Raw genomic sequence first — 26,936 nt, forward strand, 5'->3', positions numbered from 1 at the left:
TACATTTCAGTTGTTTAATTTAAATTATTCTGAGGCACACATGTAATTTAAAGGGCTACTTTCCGCTACTGTGCATCCACATGTGCTACACTTGGAGCCTCACTTATATAATATGCACAAGGCTAGTACAGGTTTTGGTCGACCGTGTCCATCTGTTCATCACAGTGGATGTGAGACCTAGGGTTGCCTTTTTTAAAGCAGAATGATGGGTGACTTTGGATTTCATGATCTGAGATGATTTTCTGTGGATTTTTAATCAGTCTGCTATATATTTCACTGAATCTAGATATTCCACTTACAGTATACTTTCTTTCTCTCTAACGCGCGCACACACACAACCACACACACACACACACACACACACACACACACCTCTCTTCTCTCTCAATTAGAATCAGGCTAAAGCAAACACAAACAATTAGAATTTTTCTAAAAAACTAATGAGGCACGGTTTGTTAAACTCTCCACACTGTGTGTCATTGATCTTAATGTAGCAGTATATCAATAAATCCTATCAGTTACTAGTTCCATGGCTTATCAGTTCATCATCATCATCATCATCATCATCATCATCATTTCTTTTTTAGCCGTCTCACCTCGGTAAACACTTTAAAAGTTAAACCCACTTTCACACCAAATCGTTGATGCTAATGTTCAATTTTTGATAAACACCATTCTTAGAATTGCTGGAGCCCATTTATTGTCCTGGTCCCATAATAAAGTTCTACCAAAGGAACCAGAAGAGCATTGCATGTCATGTTCCTATTGGTTTAGGGGACAGAAAAAGAAAAAAAAAAAAAAAAAAAAGACAAAAACACACACACTTAGAGCTCTTCCCAAATTTCACTAAATTTAAACATACAGTAACACTTAGAGTAACATAACTGAAGTGCAGAGACTATGACAACAGACAACACAATAAGACTAAGTAAACTAGTACATGGATAGAAACATGGATGTTAAACTCCACAAAAAAGAGAGTCCCAATTCATCAAAATCCATCTGTTGGGATTCCCTTTCTATGGCCAGTTCTGTCACTATGCACTGTAGAAAATACGATGTTCAGGTTATAAAATACTGCACAGCTAAAAAAACAACCAAACAAAAAGAGACTGTTCAAATGTATACAGTGATGTATCCCTTTTTCACCACACAGGCTTGAATAGCACTGGATACTTGCAAAAACCTTCAGAGATGGTTAGGGAATCTAGACTTGCTCTCGTGGCCACGTTTCTGACCTTATTGACAGGAAAACAATTCAAGCCATTTAAGCTGAAATTACAGAAACATATTCTTAAAAGGATGTCGTCTTACACATACACGTTTTCTCCATCTACTGTGCGTGACTGTGAAAACACCTAACACACACACACACACACACACACACACCTACCTTCCTGTACATTTTTGGCACAAATCATACTTTGATACAAAAGACAATGTTAAAAGTTAAAAACATAAAATTTTTTCTTCCTAAACAAAAACAGGATTTCCTATGAATCTGGCTTTAACATTTAAACTGAACTGGTGCTGGGGAAGAAAACAACAACTAAAAACAAAACCTATGAGCACATGGACTATAGTTATGCTCACTCCAACTTTATGTTACGGTAAATATGACGTATTATGACTTGTAGCCTGGATTCTGAAATGCCTATACTCTTCTAGTGTGTACAATTGTCACTACTAAAACATTATGAGGCCCAGCATTTAAAACTTGCTGGTCCTCTCATTAAAAAAGTCAAACTAACGTACAGATGTCAAGGCAGTTACAACTGTATATACAGGAATACGGCTTTAGTTGTAACTTTGCTGCCAGCTTAAAACATTATGATCCACTAGATGACATTTACGGGAGTCTTATTCAACAGCAGGATCCAAAAATATTTGGTAACTTCAAATCGACTAAAATCAAGATTGTCTGGGTTTTTTGTGCAAAGTATTATGGCTATGTTCCTGCAACTTTTTTTTCTATGAGACTTAGTTACCACCTCAAGTAATACAAAATATCAACATAATAAACCTTTAAGCAGCTAGATAATATTATGCAATGAGATGTAATGAAGAAACCAAAATTATTGCATGTATCCATGTAAATAAAATACAATAGAAAAACAACAAAACTTTGGCAAAGACACTACAGCTAGTCCTAAACACAAAACAAATAAATACTAACTAGTTGAAAATTTATATCTTATTTCTAAACTTGGTGCAGATCACAAAGGATAATGTAGAATGACTGAACTATGAGGATTTGACTATAAACATTAAAGAAAAATGTGTGACAAAGGTGACAAAAGGTTCTTAAGAATAATGCCATAGGAAGAAATTCCCACCATAAATGCTACCATTATATTAAAGCATCTTAGTTGTTAAAAATGATTATTATTATTATTATTATTATTTTTAGTGTCAATAAATTAAATAGTTTAAAAAAATGAAGGGTCTGTTCTTCAGGGAAACAGAAATTCTTCAATGGCATCGCTCTAAAGAGCCTTTTTGAGTGTGACTATTGCTGCTTCTAACTAACCTAATCTTATGATCGTAAGGTAGAATGGCTGCGGAACAGCTAGCCAGGCTTTGTTATAACACCACGTAGTGCTGCTGTGGTGTTTATTACGGCCCTCGTCATGAGCGGCACACCGAGAGCAAGAGTAACTCTAGTTCTACCCGTCCCATTAAAAACTCTGTAATACATACAGAAAATAATTACAATTTAAAGATGCTCAGACATGGCTGTGTTAACAAACTTACGTAAACCTCGAATAGAGGAATCAATGCCTTTGGAAAATGCTAACAATCAGAACACAGCATATACTGATATATCCTTCACTGAACAGAGACAGACAATAAAGGTAGGGGCAAAAGACGAATCACAAAATAAAATGAACATAGAAAGGAAATGAGTGCCATTAGTTGTGGTGTGCTTGTTTGTCCCTTGGCCTTCTGTGGTTCCTCTGGGGAGGATCATCTGCCTCCCTTTTTACTTCAAGGCCAAAACTGCACAGTCTGTCCAGAAACACCAGTCCTCCATAATGCCACCATCCCATTCCCAGCTTCACCATTAATGCTATTCAAATACAGCTGGAACAGCAAGGCAGTTATGAGTAAATGGTTATAACCTCTCGCCCACCACCACGCACCAACAGGACCCGGTTAAGACCTTCTAACAAAACCTCCAGGAACTCCATGTCTGAAGCACACAGGTTAAGAAAAAAATATTTTTTGTCAGTGAAATCAATCAATCAATCAATCAAACAATCAGTCAGTGCAGCTTTTTAGCTTAGGCTTTCTTCTTATCAGGGATAAAAGGGTTCAGGGTTCAGGTGTTCATCTCCAACCAAGCAGAATCCACACTTGGTCTATAAAAGGCCAATAACATCTGATTAAACAGATAAACCAAGTGTGGTTCCTGTTTGATTGGAATGAAAACCTGCACCCAGACTTGCCTTTTTCAGATATGAATAAACATCTACACTATACAATAATCAGCCCATTTAAAACATTAAAAATAAATAAATAAACAAATAAATTCAAAAGAATAATAATGTGAGGTGGACCAGAAATTTTAAAATAAAAATCACTTGTCTAAAAGGCACCAAAAAGAACAGCTACAATTACGGTAGTGTCTTAATACTACTACTACTAATAATAAAAATAATAATAATAATAACAATAATAACAATAATAACAATAATAACAATAATAATAATAATAACAACAATAACAATAATAATTATTATTATTATTGTTATTATTGTTATTATTATTATTATTATTGTCTTAGTTATAAATTTAGATAAGGATACAATTCTCATCTCCTTGACGGTTTCTGGGTGGCCCAGGCATATTGAGAAGGACCAGCTGAGCATCCTGCGACTTGTTCAGCACCACTTCATTCAGCTTTACGGCCGTGTGCATGCGCCTCACGTTTGACTGGTTGCTGTTTTCCAAATGCATATAAAGAAATAATAAATATCAAAAGACTGATGTCTGAAAACCTCAACAGAATGGGTGACAATCCATAGACACCAAATACAGGGGCAAAGAGAGCACTTAGTGCTTCAAAGTAATATGGTCAATGCTCTAGCTGGCTGTTCCTGTAGTATACATGCAAGACTGGATTTATGGTCACAGGATATAATGCTATATTTAATTGGCACATCCTTTGTACTAGTTAAGTGAATAAAAATGTACTGAACTGCCCCTATGTTTGTACTGTGGCTTAAATCTCCCATTCAGTTGCAATAACCAATATATCTTGTATATGTCTTGTATATCCGGGGATATATACGGTCCAAAATACACAGAAGACAATTATAATAAGATTATGTGAGAATTAATTCATTAAAGGGGGAAAAAAAATCACAATAAAGTCACCTGAAACCTTATAAATCCTTATTATTGAATTCATTTCAGTTTGATCAAATGAAAACCATCTCTGCCATTTTTTGTGACATTTTATTTAGATAATATCTGAAATCTAACTGGACAATTTAAGTGTATGCAACAAACAAGCATTAAAATATGAATAGATTATGCACCGATATGCAAATTCAGTCAAATCACTACCAGTTTAGGTGCATGTAGGATTGGAGGTCTTTTTATTTACTATGTTCATATAATCTACAGTGTGTCCAAAAAGTCAGTGATCAAAGAGAACATGTTGCGCAAATAACATCGAGAAGAATACGTTGAGCAAAATCCACAAAACATGATTCAGCAGCTGAAAAAATGGGCACATAGAACATATGCTTTAAATAATAAATACAAAACAAAGTACAAGAAGAATCCTGACATGTCAGACACACTGTATGGATTTATTTGTATATTTATATATAAATAAAGAGAAAAAAAGCCCAGTGACATTCAAAATAGGTTTTGGGTGACTTTAAATTGCTATTATTTCATGATTATTTTTTTATGCCTTTATATAATATGAAATTCTTATTCTATTACAGATCAGTAAATAAGAATTACATAAATACATTTTAACAACATGTATATGTTGTTAATAAAATCTAAACATCTTTATTAAAAACCGCATTGCTCTTCTATAGGGTCAGAGCAACTAGTTAAATAAAAGCACATTAGTGGAGGTTAAAGCGCATGGCACTAATAGCTGATGAATGGAGCAGTATTTGCACAAGACCTTAACGCAAATTACACTTAAACACACTCACACACAACACAATCAAAAACACATGCCCTCCATCACAGCCTGATGTCAATTCAACACTCCAGCCACACTCAAAGATCTGTTTAGGTTGCAGGGTTTTTCAGGCTTATGATGTAGAGTAAGGTTTGAATAATGTGTCCAGATATTAAACTCAAACTGACACCAGGTGCTGTGTCTGAAAAGCATGTAGTGTTTTGATTGAAAGCAACATACTACTGTGTCATGCTAATTAAATGGCTTTATGCAGTGAAAGACATAATGGCATTGTAAGAAGCATGCATCTACTCATTCACACACACACACACACTCACGCTCAGACATGCACTCACGCTCACACACGCACGCACTCGCGCTCACACACGCACGCACACACTCACGCTCACACACGCACGCACTCACGCCCACACACGCACGCACTCACGCTCACACACACACACCTCTCACAGACAAACTCACGCTCTCACATACATTTACTCTCACACACGCTTACGCTCACGCTTACGCACCCTCGGTCACACACTCACACACTCACAGACACACGCTCACAGACACACACAAGACTCTCAGACAAACTCACACTCTCTCACACACACTCTCTCACACATGCTCATTCGTTCTCTCACTCACATGCACATGCGCTCTCACACACCCACACACAATGTTCACACACATGCTTACACTTTCACAAGCTCACAATCTCTTTCTCTCTCAAACACACACACACACACACACACACACACACACACACGCACAGACACTCTGAGCAGGATAAATTATAATGGACCTACAGTAGGAGACAGGACAACAACAACACAGACACATGGCCTACATTAAAAATAAAGTGGACTTACAGACTCTCCCACTCTCTGGAAGGAGGAAAATGGGACAAAACAACAGAGACAAACTTAGACGCTGCTGTAAACCCTTCATGAGGACATGCCAACCATCCCAGAAAATCACAGGTAAAAATGCTTAATGCTGTAACCTACAATTGTCTAATTAAACATAGTGTGAAACACTAATAACTGTTTTAACACAGCATTCCCAATCCCAGGGCCAAGGCTACATGATCGAATTTAACACCCTATGAGAAAGATTTGCTTTTAAATCTACTGTATAACGTAAAAATGTGTTGAATTAGTAGTCCTCAGAACTGGGATTTGGAAACATTGCTTTAAGCACAGTTCAAATTTTTGTTAAAAAATTCTTTAAAATACATTTACATAAGGCTGTGACCTCATAATGAGGATCCTGGTCAAATAGACACCAGAGTTAAATAATAAAAATAAGGATACTTTGAATAACTACACACACAGGCCGTATTCAGAGTTGGTGACAGGTCTAATATTTATTCGTATTCAGACTCGGGTTATGCAGCTGTTTATGTGAATATTCTTCACTCTCCATTCAGTTTAGTGAAGTTCACATGTGATGTTCTTTTTTTTTTTGTTTTTTGATAACGCCTAGATTACCACCTTTAAACCACAGCACATGTTCCAGTGCTTCCTATTATTTGGTAGATTATATATACTGTATGTACTGTATACACGTTACCTATACAATATAGTATAACATAATATAACATAATATAATAAAACATAATAGACATAGAATTCTAAATCTAATGTAGAGATGTAGGCTATAAATTTATGTAGAATATTAATGACTCGTTATTGTTAATTTAATCTCACTTATTAGGAAAGCATGCCTGTAGTTTGAAGGATAAATTTACTAAGCACACCAAAAATGTTGCAAACAAAAATACACTTTTGGTGGACTTTTAAGGAATGATTACAATGAACGGTTTCATATAAAGTCCATAGTTATGTCTGAATATCAAATAAATCCTCACTGCTTGTGCTTACCTCCACTCTGAATCCAACCCATAATGTCAAAAATAAATGAATAGTCATGGCAGAGAAATATTAATAATAAGTTCTATAACTAATTATAATGAAGGAGCTGGACATTATATAAAATGTAGTATAGTATGTCATATGTTATTCTTTTAATAGTTATACATTAATGTACGCATGAATATAGTAAGCTATATGGAATATTTAAGTGTTACGTGTCATTGTTTAAGAGAGTTTTTCCTAATCATTTCTAAGTATTACTTGAGATAGTAACACATTCTTGCATACATGGATGTTGGCTCTATGGAGGTTTATTCAGTAACACAGAGACACAGGACACATGGTGAGATTATGACCGTTAGTCCAGACAATGTGCCTACACACTGGGCCATGCTGTTTAACAAAGATGGCTTGCAAAATCCTACATACGGTAACAAATACTACTACAGGTCATGCAGGCTGTGGCCTTGAAAAGAAGACACAACTAAAGAAAAAATAAATATGCACAGGATCAGCAGAGTATGTGTCAAATCATGCAAACTGCTTCCAGACCTGAGATGATGTATACTAATAGTAATCTTAAACACTTTTTGTAAAGTTTTTCATAGTTTTGCTGTACACGAATCTAATCAAATCCCCCATTTAATTGAAGAAATAATTCGAAAATGTGTTATGTACTCACGGTTTCATATTGAAAATATCCCGCACAGCCATGCTGGCGTTTTGCTCCCGGTTGCGATTGCGTTCCCCAATAAATTTCTCCTTGGTCCAGGTCATGTGTACCCGGTCAGGAGTGGCATCAGCTTTGTCGTTAATAGCAGCATGGGATGCTGTGTTCTTATCGTGAATGAGCTGCGCCTGAGGAATCGTTACAGGCATTAAATCAGTTCCCAATGGCTCAGAAAACATTAAATTCTGGTGCATAGTAGCTAATAAAAGGAAATCCTCAATTAGATATTGGTTATGCCATGTCAACATTAAATGACACACTGACCTGTCATAAAAGTAATTTTTGGATACTTTACTTATGTAGAGCATCAGATCCAAAATAGAGGACGCGCTAATCTTAGAAAGGGTTTGACACTGACCAATTCTATTAAATAAAACAATTTTCAGAAGTTTTTTTCAGGAGTGAGTGAAGATTTGTGTTTACATTTGTGTTTTGCTATTTAGCATTTGCAAGGTGGCTAACTAGCTTGCTAGCTCTAGGAAAACTAGCTAATTAACTTCTGGGCAGGCATATACAAAAATGTCCTTTCTCATACATGGGGAAATTATAGCCTATAGGCAAAGTAGAATTGTATTTACAAAACATAATCCGATCAGGTATTTGCTCCTTACTATAAACTGTGACTACTTAAATCTAAATGCTAAAAAGTCACTGCTAATAGAGACACAATCCAAGATGAACAATTTGGTTTAGTATTTTTTTCTCTTCTATTCTAAACTGATTTAAAAATAAATTGTAATGTTCCTCCTATTACAATTTGTTAGTTACAAGTTTGCAATTTTGACTACAATAGCAAACATGATTAGCATGCTAAACAGAGTTACATACTAAATGTTAATAGATTTTTGTGATTAAAATGATTAGCTTATTCAAAAATTCAAAAATTACGGAGCTCTATGATAAACTTTAGAACTTCATTGAGGTAAAATTGACATATTTTAGTAAATTTGCTAAAAAATAATAATGAAAACCTCACAGAACTTGAGCAATGGATACACTAAAAACAACAATGTATACATGGAGGTGAAAGTGTGTTTCATATGAGTACCATGATCCATGCTGTACAACATGTAAAACACACAATAAAGGTTGTTTGATGTTTAGTTTTTACATGTTATTGAAAACTACTGTATTAATATGCACAATGACATGGTATTATACCAACAAGCTGGCATGCAATGTTATGCATATTATTTGTGAACAAAAAATTTGAACGCATGGGTCAAAATCCAAGCTACCATCTGCTACTTGTTTGCTAGCTAAGTAAAGAGGAAAGTTTGTAGTGAAGCTTTCGCTATGAGAAGGGTAGCAAATAATAATGTGTGTAAGGAAAGGAGAAGAATATTTATGTTCATAGGGGGTTCACAAGGAGGTGGAGGCCACTGTGCATGGTATCAGAGAGTCATGCTTAATGGGAGGAGTCACGGAGCTGGATGAACACACCATGACAGTTACAGAGCCACAACATCACCTGGTACCCAACAGAGATTTCTGTGTAAAGATTAAAGATTTAAAAGGTTTGTCTTTGACTGTATTGTAAAGCTCTCTGTGCTTGTTTGCGGCTCTGTAATTGTGAGGGTTGGATCCAGGGTGGTGCTCTCGAAGGGCACGGTTTTCACAATTCGCTACCTCATTCTCCATTTCGTCTTCCAGTGCAGCACCTTGGTTACTTGAGCCCGAGCTCTGAGCCCGAGTGTGGTTCTTCCTCCGAATGGAGCTACGAGATTCGTCAGTGAGGCTCTGAATCTGAAGGGGGAAGTTCCAGTCCCCATAGCAGCAACAATACGAGAGATGTCATACGGCTACATTATGGTGTGCAACAAGGTTTCATGCTAGGTCTTCTAAAGATTTCAGATGATTTTTCAATACAATAGGATCTATGATTAGATTTTCAAACATAACTGATCAGGAGAACCAGAAATTGTACTTCCTGTTGTTTTTCCCCCACATACTATCCTAACTACCACCATTGGCTCAATTGATGCCAACATGGAATTGTTTTAAAACCCAATAACATACTGTTATTCTCACAGACATGTTAGAATGTTAAAGTCACCCTAGACCCTAGAGTTAAAGTCACCCTAAACGTAAACATGGAATCATTTCAATAAAAATAATGTGAGTATGTAGCCTGGGGAAATAAAAACAATTACCATTACATTTTTTAACAAATGTTAATCTCAATAATAATGTTGAGTACTGAACAAACATAAAGGACTATATGTCCCAATTGACAGCTGGGGTCATGAGCTAAGGTTAAATAATTTATAAAATTTATTACAATAAATGTAAATTCTGAACAGAATGAATGGTGTAAATTATTATTTTGTCTTCTGGGAACATGTAAATATCTTATGTAGCATAAAGGGTTATACAACAAGAAAAATATAAGATCTTTAAACAAAATAATTTATATCGATTATCCTGTTCAAAATGTTACACCCACTAGATCTTAACATTTTTTTTTGCCTTTTTGAGAGGTTTGTACTTTTTGCAATAGTTTTGTACGAGTCCCTGAGTTGTCCTCAGAATGAAAAGATGGATTTCAGAATCATATAGTCACTATATATGTGGAATATGTAGAAGATGCCGGAAATGCAAATAATGTGTATGACCTGGAGTATTTTTCTGAAGAAGAGTAGGCAGTTTAACTGCTCAGGACAAACAAGGGATTCCTGAAGAACTATTGTTGATCATGCAGGTAACAAGACACAGTTTTAAGAATCAAGTATATGTTAAACTTTGGAACTGGTTCATTTGAGTACATTCAGTTACCATTGTGACTTGTGCACTATATTTAAACATCTATTATGTAAAACAGCTTATTCAGGGCAGCATAATCTGTCTAATTAATAAATAAACAAATAAATAAATTTGTTGTATGTAAAATTATGACCCCAGCTGTAATAATGCAGCCCATGTATATAAAATCTTTACTTTAATAGGAGAAGGGGAAGGCACATGAATGTTTAGGGGCATTTACATTTGGCTTTCTGTAAGTTTCCTGATGGATGTTTCTGAGCAGTTTTCTCATAGCTACTGGAAGCAATAAATAAATAAAGCAGTTAATATTATTTGCTACTAATTACAAAAAAAACAAAAACGATTATGGTCTACATTGGTTTTGGGTGACTTTAGGCAATTATAACACAATAAAAACCCTCTCATGCTAGTATCACAGTAAAATTTCATGGTTGCTGCCCAAATGCCATTATAAAGTTTCAACATAACAGAATAAGGAAGTTTTTGCAAAATCATTACCTCTCTCTCCCTCTCTGTCCGGGAGAGATGCATCTGCTTCAGCATCTGGGATCGCTGCTCCATAACCAGGGTCTTTTCATAGGTGAAAGCCGAGATATCACTTTCGTGCTGTTTTCAGGAAAACGCAGAAGAACACAAGATTTGTTTAAAAGAAAAAAAAGACAGCATTTACAATACGGCTGCGATCACAGGAGCTCAAAAGTCAACTATCCGTACACAAGCTTACCATTTCAACAACCTCAACCTCGGCATCAAGCCGAAGGTGGTACAAGAACATCTGAAGATCTTTCTTCATCTGGATGCTGTTATCATCCATCTGAGCTACGGTGAAGATGCGCATCTTGCACTTCCTCCACACCTGACCGAGACACAGAGAAAAGTAGAAGTAGACAGAGGAAGAAGAAAACAGGGAGAACAGACACCTTTTATGTAAAATAACTTCCATCATTGGTTAGTTAAGCTTTTGTGGTCAGATCATTCAGATATCATGCTCAGACATTAGTTTTGCATACCTTGTGCTGGCGGAGCAGGAAGGGCAGGAGCATCAGCATTCCTCCATCATGAACCACCCACCAAACATCTATGGTGCCTTCTCGTAGCCGCTCCTGCTGAGGGAAGTTGTCCACGTTCTTAGCTACCAGCAAAGCCTGATGAGCCGCTGTGGTCTCTCGCACAGTCTCTGAAGAATAAGAAGAAGAAGCAAATGTAAATGAAATTGTAGACAAAGGTGTTTTTTATATATAATAATAATAATCTTTACCAAAACATTATTTTAAGATGCTAACCTATAAAGTTTTTCCATGAGAGAGGGTCGTTGGACTGTTTCCAGGAACCCGGCCATGCCATCAGCACTGTGTTGTGCTTCATGCCCCCGAGCCCGGCTGACTGGATTAGGTGTGAGATACCATCACGCAGGTTGGATGTCACCACCACGTGACAGAAGCCCTTGGTCTTTTCTGCAGTCATGGCTACTTTAATGTTCTACAAAGAACAAAAGTAAAAAAAAAAATTAGAAAAAAATAAATAAATACTATTTAGATACACTTAAGTTATCTTATCAGAATGTTTGTTCTTTGTCTCAGTTGGTTATATTGCTTTACCTTAAGTGCTATTTGTTTTGTGATAAGAACAGCAGAATAAACTGATATTAGTATGTAAGTAAGGAATAAAACACTTGGAGGCATGATGTTATTGTAAAATAATTAACGAATCGGTGCAGAGCGGCCCGTACGCAAAACCTATAACAAAATAACTTCCCAAACCTAAGGGGAGTTTATATATTACAGAATGATATTATATATTTTATCCATTTAGAGTTATAGGCAAAAGGTCAACGTGAGTTAATAAGACAAATAGCAAATGCAGCTCCTCTGCCATGAAGACTTTCCCCATGTTGGAAAATGTATAGCTTTACTGCTAACTATTACAAAACACTGATACTGTAAACTCTTTCTATAAATAATAAATTTGTTTCCTTGAAGAAAACTTCATCAAAACAAATACAATCTTTTTAAAATCTATTTATTTGAAGTGAAACGATGCCCCTGTCAAAGATTTTACTATAAAAATTTGCCTTTAAACAAAGAACGCAAACATAAACCTGATAAATATATAAATTCGCAACTATAAATTCTGGCCAATCAGAACAGAAAATATACCAATTTATGGTGTATGAGTCACTCAGTAGCTTTATAAGACCAATATTAAAAAGCTGATTCACTGATTTTAAACAATTATAGTGATTAAAATAAAAAAAAGAAATAAAATTCCTTTGTACCACTAGGTGCCAGTATCTCCTTATGCTTTATACTACATGCCACCTCAACCGTCTAAAATTTTATTCTGGGATCTGCACAAAACATGTTTCCACTGCTTTAACTCCCAGTACCCCAAAGTAAATAAATTTTAATTTGGTGAATAATGAATGTAGCATGCTAGGAAATGTTTTAGTTATGTTACTTAATGCATGCAGCCATCACTGAGTAGATCTGTGGTCTTACTTGCTCAGCTCTCTTGGCTTCTGTATCCTTGGTGAGGTAAGTACCTTCCAGCACAGAGCCCACAATGGTGAGCCCTTTACCTGCCTTCAGCTGCGTGGTGAGAGAGAGTAGACGAGGGTGCTTCACTTTCAGCTCCGAGTCTAGTTTCACCAGCACCAGCAGCTGAGGCCTGGAACACAACAACACAGGAGATGGTTGATGTTGATGTACTGCAAATGTCAGTTCATGATTATTTCTCTGAGGTTTTGTTGCACTTGTATTCTTATATGTTGCTTTGAAGAGGCTTAAATAGGCCTAAGAACAGCTGCTGGAATCATAAAGACATTCCTGTGCTAATCCCAGGATACTTATTGTCAATACACTCACATTGAACATCCTTTTAATGCAGTTTATGAATATGAATAAGGATTTATAATCCTAGTTTGTGGTGAAAGTTGCAGTTCCTCCAGGATTTTATTATTGAAGAATTGAGAATAGATGTGTCGTGTGAATTAATCACAACCCACATTCAGCCAAATCCCTCTTCAATTCGTGTGCGTATAACATGAGTACAGCTGTCATAAGAAGTAATGACACATGTCTTACTGTAAGTATAAAATAATTCTGTGCTTACATTTTTACCAATTAATGTGATTGACAAAAAAATGCACCACTAACTGAAGTTAGAAGATTTTTCAGGTAGAAAACATTACAGAGTCTAAATCTTTACTCTTGACTAAACTGGTTGTCAATAAGGTTCCTTTGAATGTTCCAGCTTTGTTCCTTTAGGAATATAATTGTAGAAGGACATCATGATTTAGGTATTTAATTGGAACTTTATTCCAAATTGTTTTTTTTTATTATTATTATTTCTGCCTATTTATTGTCCATATTCAGAATTGACTTTCTTTGTCATGTCACACTCCACAGTGGTGGTTAATGGCTCATATGAAATAGATACTCGAGTTTTAGTATTGCATATTTGTAGTTTTTCATAAGTGTTTCTGCTTTTACTGAACCTACTAGGGGCAATAAATTAGTAGAAAAGTTCATAAACAGAACAGAGGTAAAAACGTTTTACACTGATAGCCGACAGCATCCTGACTATTTTTTTTACAAGACTTGGTCAATAAAATAATCCATTTCCATTCCGCAGGTGAACAACAGTGTACTGGTAAAAGGGTTAAGAATCTTTGAGCAGGGTTGTGGTGGGTCTGGAGCCTCTCCCAGGAACAGTGGATGAAAGATGGGAGAATTCACCTCAGATGGGACGGCATTCCGTATAGACATTCACACACTATGGGCAATTTAGCACATTCATTTACATTTACAGCATTTGGCAGATGCCCCTATCCAGAGCGACGTACATCAGTGCTTTGAAGTCTCGATCATTGAATACATTAACACTAGTTCACAAGGTTCAATAGTTTACATACTTAGGATATCAAATTCAATCCACCAACCTGAATCATGGAGACCCATGCAAACATACAGAGAAAAATTCACCATCATCACCCATTCATACACTACAGACAATTTAGCGATGCCTATCAGCCTATAACACGTCTATAACAAATTTCCAAATCACAGCAAAGAAACTGTGTACGTACAGTAGGGTGGAGACTGGAATTGAACAACCCAACTCTGAAGGTGTGAGGCAAACATGCTGACATGTGAAACTCTACAGTAACCCAAGCTCAGGACCTTGGAGCTAAGAGGCATCTATGCTACACACTATGTCACCGTCCTGTACTATGTTTTGTACAGAGTTCCTTTATTTCAGTCTGTGAAACTAAAGTTACTTCCTCTATTTTTTTAACATGAACTTCACAGGTTGACATACCTAATGAAAATGCCACACTGCCACTCCTCATTCTTTTACTGTTAATACCAGCTTCAACATTTACACTCTTTAAAGCACATAAACTAAATAATCTTGCAGGAGTTGGAACTGTGAGAGGAGTAATAGCATTTTTATTAAGAACTGAAACACAGGCCAGCAAATTTAATTTGTCTGCAGCGACACACTGGCATCAAGTCACGTAAAGAGGCTTAAGCGACAATGAGGGTGCAGAAGGGCACTGGTTTCGTCTCCACACAACGTTCTGCCCGCTTGGACAGATGGCATTATGGGATGGAGTTCTTTTTTTCTTGGCATCAGATTACGACAACCCTCGGATAGCTGGAATTAGAACGAGGAAAATATCTGGCCTCAACAAAAACATTTTTGAGTGTTAAGCGTTGGATGAATCGCGGAGGGTCGAAGGGCAGGTAATTTATTCAGTGTGGGATTAACAAGGTCATGAGGCATATAAATAGTAATTCTTTTTGGATTATAGCAACTAGCAAGAAATGCGGTCACTATAATCTGTGTAGGGAAGATAAATCAGATTCAAATATTAGCTCCCCATATGAAGATTTGATTATTTTATATGCAGACACTAGAATTCTCACCTCCAGTTTTTAGTGTGTGGCGGTGCTTCCTCCAGCCGAATGAGAGCGTAACGAGCCGCATTGAGCGACAGTCCACGGATGCCATCGCCCCACTCCTTCTCAGCTCTGTATACACACAAACGTACAAATATATTAAAGCCAGAGGTTGATTTTTCACACTTCTTGACTATGTCTGTGAAATATTGCCATATAGAAAAGCGAATCATATAATTATAAGCCTACACATGCAGTGCTGTCGATCTGGACCTGTGCTTTCAGCACCATTCAGCTGAGCTTACCCTCTGTACTCGATGTATTTGTAGATACAGCCAGCGATGACCATGGCTACCAGGGCATAGTACCAAGAGGAAATAAACATCAGGGAAAGACACAGGCTCATTCCTAGGAAAGACAGCATCCTGTTGGATAAGAGAGAAATATAAGAGTTTGTATTTGACTGAAAGAAAGAGCTGCTGTTGTTATGTAGACATTACTTAAAAAATGCTTAATTGTCATCTACCAGACCCTGTTTTTATAATATCTATTTATAATTATAAACTTTTTTCTAAACAGAGTCTCAGGAAGTCTATAGATACCTTCTGTTAATATATCGGAAGGCACACACATTTCCTTTTAACAAAAAAGAGTTGAGAAGCTTTACTTTTCAATGGGTGGCAGGGATAATTCTGGATCAGAAAATTTTATATAGAAACTTATAATGAAGAACCTAACCAGATGAACAGCATACGAGTATTCCAAACCACATTGTTTCCTATCTATCTTTGTAATAATACGATTAGTACAGGTCTTGAAACACTTTACATTTTTACCTATGGCACCTTTAACAAAATAAACCCTTGCAAACATTGCATGAGGGAATATGCACTAGGGCAGTGTGATCAAAACATAAGTTGGTAATGAGATTTAAGCAAGAGGCTTGGAGAAAAATGAAGGGGCCAAAAAACAAGGCATCCCTCAACTTTGAAGAAATGGCAGTAGGGAGGCCGTGTGTCTTTAGCCCTAAAGAACCTCCACCTCCTCTGCAGTTGAATCCGCCCTCATACATCATCACGGACCAAAGTGTGTATCCTTCGAGTGTGTATCCTTCGAGAGTGTGTCCTGAGAGAGATTTGAGACTCTGTAATTGGAGTAGCTAATAGGAGCAGGGCAGGTTTCCATGCCTGTCTGACATGATGATGACATCACTGACCCCTGAGAGGATAATTAGCTCTGGTTCACTTGCTTTACATGGATAAGCTAAAAATAGTTTGTATACTGATAATGAACCAACACAATCCAACATGAGTGAGGTCAGTTTGACCTATGCTCCATGCTCACCAGTGATAAAACTTAAAGCGAGGCCGCCAGTTAGGGGTGCGCAGGAGGGTCTGAAGAGCACAGGCCAGATTCACAAACAGATAACACATCAAGAAGAACCTGGAAGACAAACACACACATTAAAAAAAATCATAATCAAAACATGTCATAATTCCGAAAACCGCTTCCTGAAATAAACAGGTGAGCAGGAAGAAAGGAAGGTATTATGAACGAGAGCTTGTTAGGGGGTTTGAAGGTATATTAAAGTTATTATTATCATGAAAGCTGGTGAGGGAGTACAGTCAGACATGGGAATAAGTGAGTTCAGTTTGAGAGATGAAGAAGCATACATGTCTTAGCCAAAAGAGCAGGAAATGAAAAGGCGTAGGGAAAAATTGAGGGGAAAACTTAGTAGTTTAAAGCAAAATTAAAGTAGCAAATAGTAGTTTAAAGAAAAAAAAGAAAAATGTGACTAAATACTATTATGGCACTCTGAATGAACACATGAGATAAAGATTGATAGGAAATCAACTCCACTCACATGGACAGGATGGGAGCCACAGCATCCAGTGAGGCGATGAGAATGCCGATTTCACAGATACCTGCAGTAAGCAGCAGGGCCCATGTAGGTTCACCGTTCGCTTTTCCTTTGCCAAACACCTGAAAACAGGAAAAATTATCTGAGCTGTGTTCAGACACATACAGTATTAAATATAAATCCACTTGCAGTCTGATTCACTGTGTTACAATGACATTTCTGTGGGATCGGATATCAAGAACCTTGGAGAATGTCCGCTGCCCTGTTCGACAGTATATACAAAACGCTGTGGATTGGCTGCTGAGCACAAACTGCAGAACCACTCAGAGTTGCAGCTTGATGCTATTTATGAAGATTTAAATGAAAATATAGCTGATAAACAATTTGGTTTATAGGCTTATTCTGCATGTGAAGCAATTTAGACTAAAATTTTCCCAACTTCCCCTTGCTCCTTTACACGCATTGTGCTGATACTTTACAAGCTTTGCAAGATTTAAAGGAAAAGGAGAAAAATAATCAGAGCCGAGCGGCTCCATTTTACACGTGGTTACATTAACCAGACTAGCCAGATATTGCACACTATTTACCCATTTACCTTCTTTGTATTTATTTTTTTTAATATGTTATGCATTTTATTTTTTAATGATCTACATTATACTGTAGATATACTGATATCAAAGCTTAGGGTGCAAAGGACAAGGCTTATGTGTGAGTGTTAATTATAACATAATATTAATCTTATTAATATTAATCTAATTAATATGCATTTATTATTTTTTGTAAATAATAAGATTAGAAAATAAAATGTACATTTTAAAACAGTAACAGGAAGGACAGTGAGACTTGACAGGAGCTAAGCCTCTAAAAATAGAAAGCTCTTTACCCCACCACATAGGGAAGTTATAATTGTTCAGAAAGCCAGAAATAAAGCAATTGTGTGTGTGTGTGTGTGTGTGTGTGTGTGTGTGTGCGCGTCACTGTTACCTCCAAGAAAGGCACAATGCCATCTCGTGCGATGGCCTGCAGCAGCCGAGGGGCGCCGGTGAGACTCTGCAGACCGGCCCCACAGCAGGAGAAGAATGAGCCAATCACGATCACCCATGGAGAGGGCCATGATAAAGTACCAATCACTAAGTTCTTCTTCACTGAATCTCCGAACCTGATAAGATATTTCTAGTTACAATTTAATGTCTTTTTTTATGTTTATTTTATATTCAGAGCTGTGTAGACAGATAGATTTTGATTTAAGTCTACTATATGGAAGAAGCTTCCCCAAATCCTAGCAAGTTTACAATCATCTACTTCATACTTGCTTCTAAGTCACTGAGAACTATAAAATCCTTGCCAGTTCTGGTTGCATTTTAGTTTTTGGTTTCTGCTCACTTTATTTTTAGACCTTGAATTCAGATTTTGGTCTTTTCTATGATTTATTTATAGACAAAGTAAAAGTACCCACTTATCTCGAAGAACCACTCCTTCAATGCAGGCACCGAAGAGGACTACACAAGAGAGGTCTAAATGACATAGTTAAGAGAATGTTAACTAGTAAACTAATAAATTATACTACTACTACTACTACTACTACTACTACTAATAATAATAATAATAATAATAATAATAATAATAATGTCAAATAAACCTTAATTACTTTAGACTTTAGGGCAGATTTAAAAAGAAACAACAATTGAGACTGCTATTCTAAAGTCACAGAGACTGCATTAAGGATACAGATGAAGGTAGTAGTTGCTATGGCAAGAATGGTTCCTATTGGAATGGATCTCTGTGCATCCCGCAAATCTCCAGAGCGGTTGGATCCAGCCATGATACCTGGAAAATAAAGAAAATAAAAAATACAATATTTATAACAAAAAAGTGGCTATAATTAATATTCTCTTCTAAGTTTGTATTTGCATAATTATATACATTTTTATATGTTGAATTTTTCCATAATTGCTGATATGAGCACTGTTGTGTTACAGCGAGTAGGCATGAGGCCTCTGAGTAAAAGCAAACTGGCATGAGACATTTCCAGCTGAAGTGAACAGATAAGCATGAACTCCCTGCTCGCTCCTTGACCTTCTATGTATGTTCAGATACAGCGCAAGCCAACAGGCCAGAACAGAGATTAAATTCAAGTGGGTGGAACTGACTGGCAATAACCTGCTAAAAAAAAAAGAAAGGGAAAAAAGAAAGGTAAGGGAGAGGTTAGCGTGCCCTTACCAGTGACTGAAGGAAAATAGATGCCCACCAGTAGAGTGAAGTAGGTGGCAATGTCGTTGAGTACATAGGGTAAGGAGGTGTCATGAGTCAATTCGGACACTGCCACAGACTCCATCTTTTTCTCTACTAGCACCCCAGCATGGCCGTAGCTCGACCACATGTTCTCTGCTCAGACAGAAACCACCATTAATGCTACGGCAAACCTCATGAATGTCATAGATCTTACAAAAACAAAAATAAAAATCACTCAAGAGGAATTTACTAACATACCGTAGACTTAAATAAAATCCGTTTATGTCTAAAATAAGAATTGAAATTGAAAGTCTAGTCAGTCATTGATGTTGACATTCACAAAATACAGGACAGATTTCCTGGACAAAAAAAATGTTTATTTTTCTCTGGTTACACCCAAAAGTGAAAAGAGACAGTGGTGCAGGAGCATCATGAATAATTTGATAACCAGACCATCTGATTACAAAGTGAACTGTATAGATTTTTAGAATTGTTGAAGAAAAAGATGTCATTTGTTGTAAGTTATAAAATGTACAGTATATAAGCACAGTACGTTATCGGCATATACACACACACGTGTGTGTGTGTGTGTGTGTGTGTGTGTGTGTGTGTGTGTGTATGTATGTATGTATGTATGTATGTATGTATATATAGCTAAACTGATACAATTCAGCTACAGTGACACATCAGGTGGATTTTCTCAAGAAATATTTAAATCCAACATACTGTACAGTAGATATGGATACCACCTATAGTTAGGACAATGTAAGCAAGTAAATATTCATGTCTCTCAAGAATACTTTTCCTGGCTGTTTATATGAATATGGCTTACATTTACCTATTAATAGTGGTCCATTTCAGTACATCTAAGAATGGCATAATGACAAAAATGGTAATCTCTAGTCAAGGAAAACCTTCTCTCTGCTAAATGTAAGAGCATGTAAGGAGCAAGTAATCAAGAGATTGAGTGGGATTTACATGAGCCTGTCCCTTACCTGAGATGGCACCACTGGTGAGGCCAGGAATTCCCGGCACTTCCGTAACATTGTTTTTTGTGAAATAATCGTCACAGGTCGCATTGAGATGAGGGGAGTCACAGAAGAGAGACCACAGCTTTGTGGTCACAGTAGCATTTTTAATGATCTCAGTCTTTAAACACTTATCAAAGTCTTGGTTTTGGAGTGTGCGATTTCCCAGCAAGCAGACCCTTTGGAGAGCAAATTGAAAACACAAGCTTTTAATGATATATATTCACACTCTGAGTTTGGTGTTACATGCCTGGGTCATAAAGTGCAATCCGGATTGCTATAAAAACGTGAGATCTGATATATCAGAAGCCAGATTGCCACAATGGTTAATGTAACTATAAACGGATATAAAGCACAGAGATTCGTTCGTTACTAAACTTAACGTCATAAGTCTTGCCATGGTAACTTGTGCTGTCAAGCTAAATCACACCAACCTGTTGTTGATTATTTTATAACTTTTCTAACAGCACATGGCCAATTGGTTTATTCCTTAATTAACATGGAAAGTGTTAAACAGTTCCTGCTTATCAGAACATCCAGGATGTTAATATCAGGGTTCTTACAGCTTTTCTAAAACATGTCGATCTCATGTTTTTATCTCCAGATTTTACAATTGCTCGTATTAGTGTAAAATGAGTGTATATTGGTTAAAAGAGCAACAAACTAACTGGCTCACAGAAATTACGTTAACTAAATATAAACACTCACTTGTATATTGCATCGGCCTAAATTTCTACCTGATGTCAGCAAATTTCATACATGACTATTTATAGTTCCACAGCTGTAGCTCACCCATTTTCTCTGCTCAAAATAATCTAATGTGCAAAAGTAATCAGAGATCCAGATGGTACATGATGTAAGAAGTCCATTTACATTATAAACAGACTAAATGGGTCATTTCCACATCCTAAGCTCCAATGATAACTTCTACATTTTCCTAATCAAACACCAGAAACACATTTAAAGCCACATTAACCTACATGGCATATTGGATCCAAGTAGAGTAAATTTTAACACAGTACTGTTCAATTCTCAAATATTTGATTGAGCAGGAAGTGATAATTAACTTTCTATTACAGTGGTGCATGGCCAATAACAGGCTTGTAATTAATGTGGTAGATCTAATATGCTACAATTTCTATAGAAACTGTTAATTCATAAAAACATGCATGGAAAATGGGTCACATAATCTAAGCCGAATCTATAAACATTACAAAAATTATTTAAAGAACTAAATAAAAAGAACTATATAACCAGTAATATGATGAGGCTTTCTGTAAATGTATGAATGGCGTATTAAATATCAGCATACTGTAACAGTCAGAAAGTTTTCCACCATGAGGGAACAGAAGCTTTTCTGGTTTCTCAGTAACGGGAAACCCTATTGCACTTTAGTGCATGCATAATTACAGACAAACGTTTTTCACTTTTACTGGGTCTATCTTTAATAAACCCACACACCTCACCTAATTGTCTCTACCACTTTAGAAACCACATCCTGTGTATTAAAACAGATCAAAAATACCATCCAATCAAAAGCCTTTTTTTCCAAGCAACAAGCTTTGAGTTGCACAAAAGTAAAACAACAAGAATTGTCATCACACAAAGGTTGCACTTTTTTACTCACGGAAAGACTGGTGGCTCGAAGATGGTCTTTATGACACCAGCATAGATGGCCAAAATAGAGAGGATAACACAGGCCAGGAAGACCAGCGCTAGCTTATTGACATACTTCACTCCAACAAACACCACCAATGCCATCACGGCGAGGCAGCAGGTGCCATACACTCGCATGTTGTTCAGCATGGCCGCTGCTTCAAACTCCTTCTCCTCTGCCTTAAAGATGGCAGCACTGGGCACTATGTAGGACTGGATTATAAACAATGTACCATTAAAATGTCAATCTACACAGTAATTCAGAAAAGTGGAGGAATGTTATGACTTGCTTTTTTATGAAACTTGGACTGAATGACTGGCTCCTATCCTTTCTTGTAGGTGTTTGAGTGTATTCTGTTAATTACAGGCCAACAACAGTGATGATTTGCTAGCAGTGGGGGTAATGTCCATATAAAAAGTCACAAAGGTGTGGATTTTTGGCACCTTCCGGTGTCTCAGACATTTCTTGAGCAGAACCAGTTCAGCTTCCGCTGGTAGACAGTATTTTCGAGAACTCTCAACAGCCTTATTGTGAGATTGTAAGATGTAACTTCTAAACATCTTATGAATTTTATACAGTGGTGTAAAAAAGTGTTTGCCCTCTTCCTGTTTTTTTAATTTTTTTGCATGTTTGTCACACTTTAATGCTTCAGATCATCAAACATATTAAATTATTAGTCAAAGATAACACAAGTAAACACAACATGCAGTTTTTAAATGAAGGGTTTTTTTTTTTATTATTAAGGGAAAACAATATCCAAACCTACATGTCCCTGTGTGAAAAAGTGTTTGCCCCTAAACCTAATAACTGGTTGGTCCACCCTTAGCAGCAAGAACTGCAATCAAGTGTTTGCGATAAGTTGCTATGAGTCTGTTACAGAGCTGTGGAGGAATTTTAGTCCACTCATCTTTGCAGAATTGTTTTTATTCAGCCACATTTAAGGGTTGTCGAGCATGAACCTTGAGCATGTCAATAGGATTCAGGTCAGGACTTTGACCAGGCCACTCCAAAGTCTTCATTTTGTTTTTCTTCAGCCATTCAGAGGTGGACTTGCTGGTGTGTTTTGGATCACTGTCCTGCTGCAGAACCTAAGTTTGCTTCAGCTTGAGGTCACAAACAGATGGCCGCACATTTTCCTACGGGTTTTTTTGATAGAAGGCAGAATTCATGGTTCCATTTATCACAGCAAGTCTTCCAGGTCCTGAAGCAGCAAAACAGCCCCAGACCATCACACTACCACCACCATATTTTACTGTTGCTATCATTTTACTGTTGCTATGATGTTCTTTTTCTGAAATGTTACTTTTACGCCAGATGTAATGGGACACACACCTTCCAAAAAGTTAAACTTTTGTCTCGTCAGTCCACAGAGTATTTTCCCAAACATCTTGGGGATCATCAAGATTTTTTCTGGCAAATCTGAGACAAGCCTTTACTGTATGTTCTTTTTGCTCAGCAGCTGTTTGTGTCTTGGAACTTTGCCATGCAGGCCATTTTTGCCCAGTCTCTTTTTTATGGTGGAGTCATAAACACTTACCTTAACTGAGGCAAGTGAGGCCTGCAGTTCTTTGGATGTTGTTGTGGGGTCTTTTGTGACATCTTGGATGAGTCGTCACTGTGCTCTTGGGGTAATTTTGGTCTGCCGGCCACTCCTGGGAAGGTTCACCACTGTTCCATGTTTTCACCATTTGTGGATATTTCAACACTTTTTCCACACAGGGCCATGTGGGTTTGGATTATATTTTCCCTTAATAATAAAAACCTTCATTTAAAAACTGCATGTTTTTAATTGCAATCAATTAAAGGGAAGACTGTTTTCTTTGTAATATTTTTCTCCTGTTTTAAATTGAATAGGTAGGTCCTTATAATTTCAGTTAGATGTTTCTCATAATATGTGCTTTGCATTTCATGAATAAATTTAATCATTGTAATAAATGCTGATGTAGTCACATCTGATCACTGTAGTCTATCGCTTTATGTTATAGCCTGACCCTAGAACAGACCATAAACAATTGCATTTAGACAGAACTCACCAAAAGAATCTCAATAGTACCAAGGATGTACATGGCTCCAGCAAATGTGGTACCCAAATAGAAACACAGTCCTACAGCTCCTCCAAACTCTGGACCCAGAGACCTAGAGATCATGTAATAGGATCCACCAGCTATGATGGGAAAACAGAGACAGGGAAAATACTAGTCATAAACATTTACAATGCAAAGTATTTGCACAAGTGATTGTCAAAATAAAAGTGGTGACTATGTAATAACTATGTAACTATGTAAATAACTTAATTAATTAGGATTAAACTTCATTGTCATCGCACATGGGTACATAAGGCAATGTACAAGGCAAAGAAATTCAGTTAGAATCTAACCAGAAGTGCAATGTAGTACTACAGAATAAACATATGTACAGATATACACAAATAAATAAATATATATATATATATATATATATATATATATATATATATATATATATATATATATATATATATATATATATATATATATATACACATAGAATCTATACACACACATACATATACATATTTACATATATAATGTTTATTCTTATTACCTATTAGGAATGTTTATGAATAATTAATAATGACTGGGACGGCAATGCCATCTCACCTGGAACTACTCCGTTTGTAGCAATGGCACTCATAGATATGGCTGTGAGCATTGTCTGAAAGAAACAATAGAGCAGAACTCTTTAGACAAAAGCACTGACTCAAATATAACTGGGTCAGGCTTGAGTGGAACTGCTTCGAAGTAGTACATTAAAGGCATAATCAGCAAGTGTGGTAAAATGAGGTGAATCTAGCTGTTTTGAAAACCCAAATCCCTACAAATACAGTCCATTCCTTTTGTCCTACTACCAAATCCACACGCCACACCACAATTTTTTGTGTCCCATGGTGTTCCATGGTTAAAGTCATAGCCTATTTTGGGACCAGACTATAGGCTAGAACACCTGAAAGCTAGTGCAGGAAATGAGGCTTTTTGAAATTACTGGCAACATGATTGGCACATGAGTAGAAATACCTTTTTGTTGGGGCTGGTAATACATTAATCACATTCACAGAGCCTGGCTACCACAGCTACTAGAGTCTATCATCTGAGCACAACTTTTATTTTTTAAAAGTATGTAAATGTTGTAAAAGTAAGGATACTTCTATCACTATTACATAACACACCTCTGTGTTCTAGTGTCCTTGAGTCTAACTCAGACAAATGATCGGTATAAATCCTTTCAGCTGCTTCAGTCTCAGTCGTAGTCCAAAAGCTGTCTTAAAGCCACTTACTGGTCCATTACCTCAAACAGGAGCTTAGTGATGGAAAGAGCATTACTTGAATGAATGATTCTGTAATCTCTGGCAAACAATATGAAGAGTAATACATCGGTCTGATTTAATCATAGGCTTTATGTTTATTAAATTTTTACAAAAAGTTTTTTATGTTTAAAATAAGTGTTGATTAAAAATGCACACTTACCGTGGATTAATAGTCAGAATAAATGACTAGGAATGATATGTGATGCCCATGAAAACCAGGCAATGTGATAAAATGTTCAACCTTTGTATAATTCATTTTATAAATTTGTTTTAAAATCAACTGCTAAATATGACATGAAGCAATCAGAGGAACCTTTACTGCATTTGTACATCCCTGAATTTCAACTAAATGCATTTAATTATATGACATGTTTTGACCTAACAACGTCACAACACCGTGCCAAAGCAATGGAATATATATTTTTTGTAAATAAGCATTCCCTCTAAACTGCCAATCTGGACAGCGACACAAAAACAGGAAGCACGTTGCCACACTCAAAAAAGACGAGTTATCCTATTGTTTGCGCTGCGTTATAAATATACACCTGCTGCGAAGATTACACACCAAGCTGCCAAAAGTACATAAACTGCTAGAGTATTTTAAATGAAGAGGAAGGCAGACTAAACGTCCATTTATTTATTCTATCACATACAGCTTTTCTTCTTTGTCTCTGGTGTACACAATCTCAGTGAAAACTAATAATACAATTCACCCAAAAAAATAAATAAAAACATATTTAGCAACTTGGATAAATATCTAAATGTATCCGGTTATTAATTGTAGCAAATGTCAAAATAATACAATCCAGCAGGAGTAAAAACTTAGAGTGAATTTAAACTGTCAGAGCGCAGCATACTTACACAACAGCAGCACATGGATACGATGATAAAGGCCTCCAGAATGCCTGCAGTTCCAACAATCCAGGTCATTCGCAGAAACAGGATGACCCCCAGGATATTCTGAAGGCAGGGCAGGTAGACGCCCATGAACGTCCCCATCTGCGGTCTCGTCTTAGCAAGGTAGAAACAGAAAACGCAAGCTCTTTTCACACTCTTGATTAAATAAGCATTGATAACAGAATTTAAACTCACAGGCGCATTCAATTTAAGTGTGTTACAGTGTGTAATAGAGTACGGCTGGAAAATCACTAAATCCTGTTGTAAATACTGCAAGTAGTGTGATACTATTTTCGAACTTCTGAATTGTAATCATAGCTTATAATTTTAGGTATATGAAGTGATGTTTCTTTATGGTAAGAGAAAAATATGAAGAGAAGCAGAAATCACTAGTAATAATATGATAGACGTGGAACATCGGCAGCCTCGGACCCCAGGGTAAGCAGATTTTATGTGCCGGGGTATTGCTTTTTTATTTATAGTTGC

At 36.6% G+C, this 26,936-nt stretch overlaps 1 protein-coding gene across 4 annotated transcripts in view; it reads right to left on the reverse strand.

Moving 5' to 3' along the window:
* Positions 1–26,936, reverse strand: part of slc12a7b (solute carrier family 12 member 7b) — a 70,654-nt gene continuing 43,718 nt past the window's right edge. For 2 of the 4 annotated variants that reach the window (XM_060869661.1, XM_060869664.1), the window contains exons 4-25: positions 26,415–26,564; positions 24,850–24,904; positions 24,244–24,374; positions 22,181–22,422; positions 20,521–20,732; positions 19,514–19,678; positions 19,022–19,120; positions 18,750–18,807; positions 18,278–18,452; positions 17,297–17,415; positions 16,777–16,875; positions 15,738–15,857; positions 15,460–15,564; positions 13,027–13,195; positions 11,812–12,007; positions 11,539–11,705; positions 11,253–11,384; positions 11,027–11,134; positions 7,718–7,893; positions 6,031–6,045; positions 3,810–3,943; positions 1–3,193 (exon numbers count right to left, since the gene is read on the reverse strand). In XM_060869661.1, the coding sequence (XP_060725644.1) occupies positions 3,102–3,193; positions 3,810–3,943; positions 6,031–6,045; positions 7,718–7,893; positions 11,027–11,134; positions 11,253–11,384; positions 11,539–11,705; positions 11,812–12,007; positions 13,027–13,195; positions 15,460–15,564; positions 15,738–15,857; positions 16,777–16,875; positions 17,297–17,415; positions 18,278–18,452; positions 18,750–18,807; positions 19,022–19,120; positions 19,514–19,678; positions 20,521–20,732; positions 22,181–22,422; positions 24,244–24,374; positions 24,850–24,904; positions 26,415–26,564 (2,919 nt within the window). In that variant the 3' untranslated portion in view covers positions 1–3,101. Of the gene's footprint in view, positions 3,194–3,809; positions 3,944–6,030; positions 6,046–7,717; positions 7,894–9,394; positions 9,512–11,026; positions 11,135–11,252; positions 11,385–11,538; positions 11,706–11,811; positions 12,008–13,026; positions 13,196–15,459; positions 15,565–15,737; positions 15,858–16,776; positions 16,876–17,296; positions 17,416–18,277; positions 18,453–18,749; positions 18,808–19,021; positions 19,121–19,513; positions 19,679–20,520; positions 20,733–22,180; positions 22,423–24,243; positions 24,375–24,849; positions 24,905–26,414; positions 26,565–26,936 lie in introns of all 4 variants that reach the window. The other 2 variants (XM_060869665.1, XM_060869662.1) reach the window with 2 other exon arrangements.

This window comes from Tachysurus vachellii, chromosome 5 (genome assembly GCF_030014155.1).
Source record: "Tachysurus vachellii isolate PV-2020 chromosome 5, HZAU_Pvac_v1, whole genome shotgun sequence".
Classification (NCBI taxonomy): Eukaryota; Metazoa; Chordata; class Actinopteri; order Siluriformes; family Bagridae; genus Tachysurus; species Tachysurus vachellii.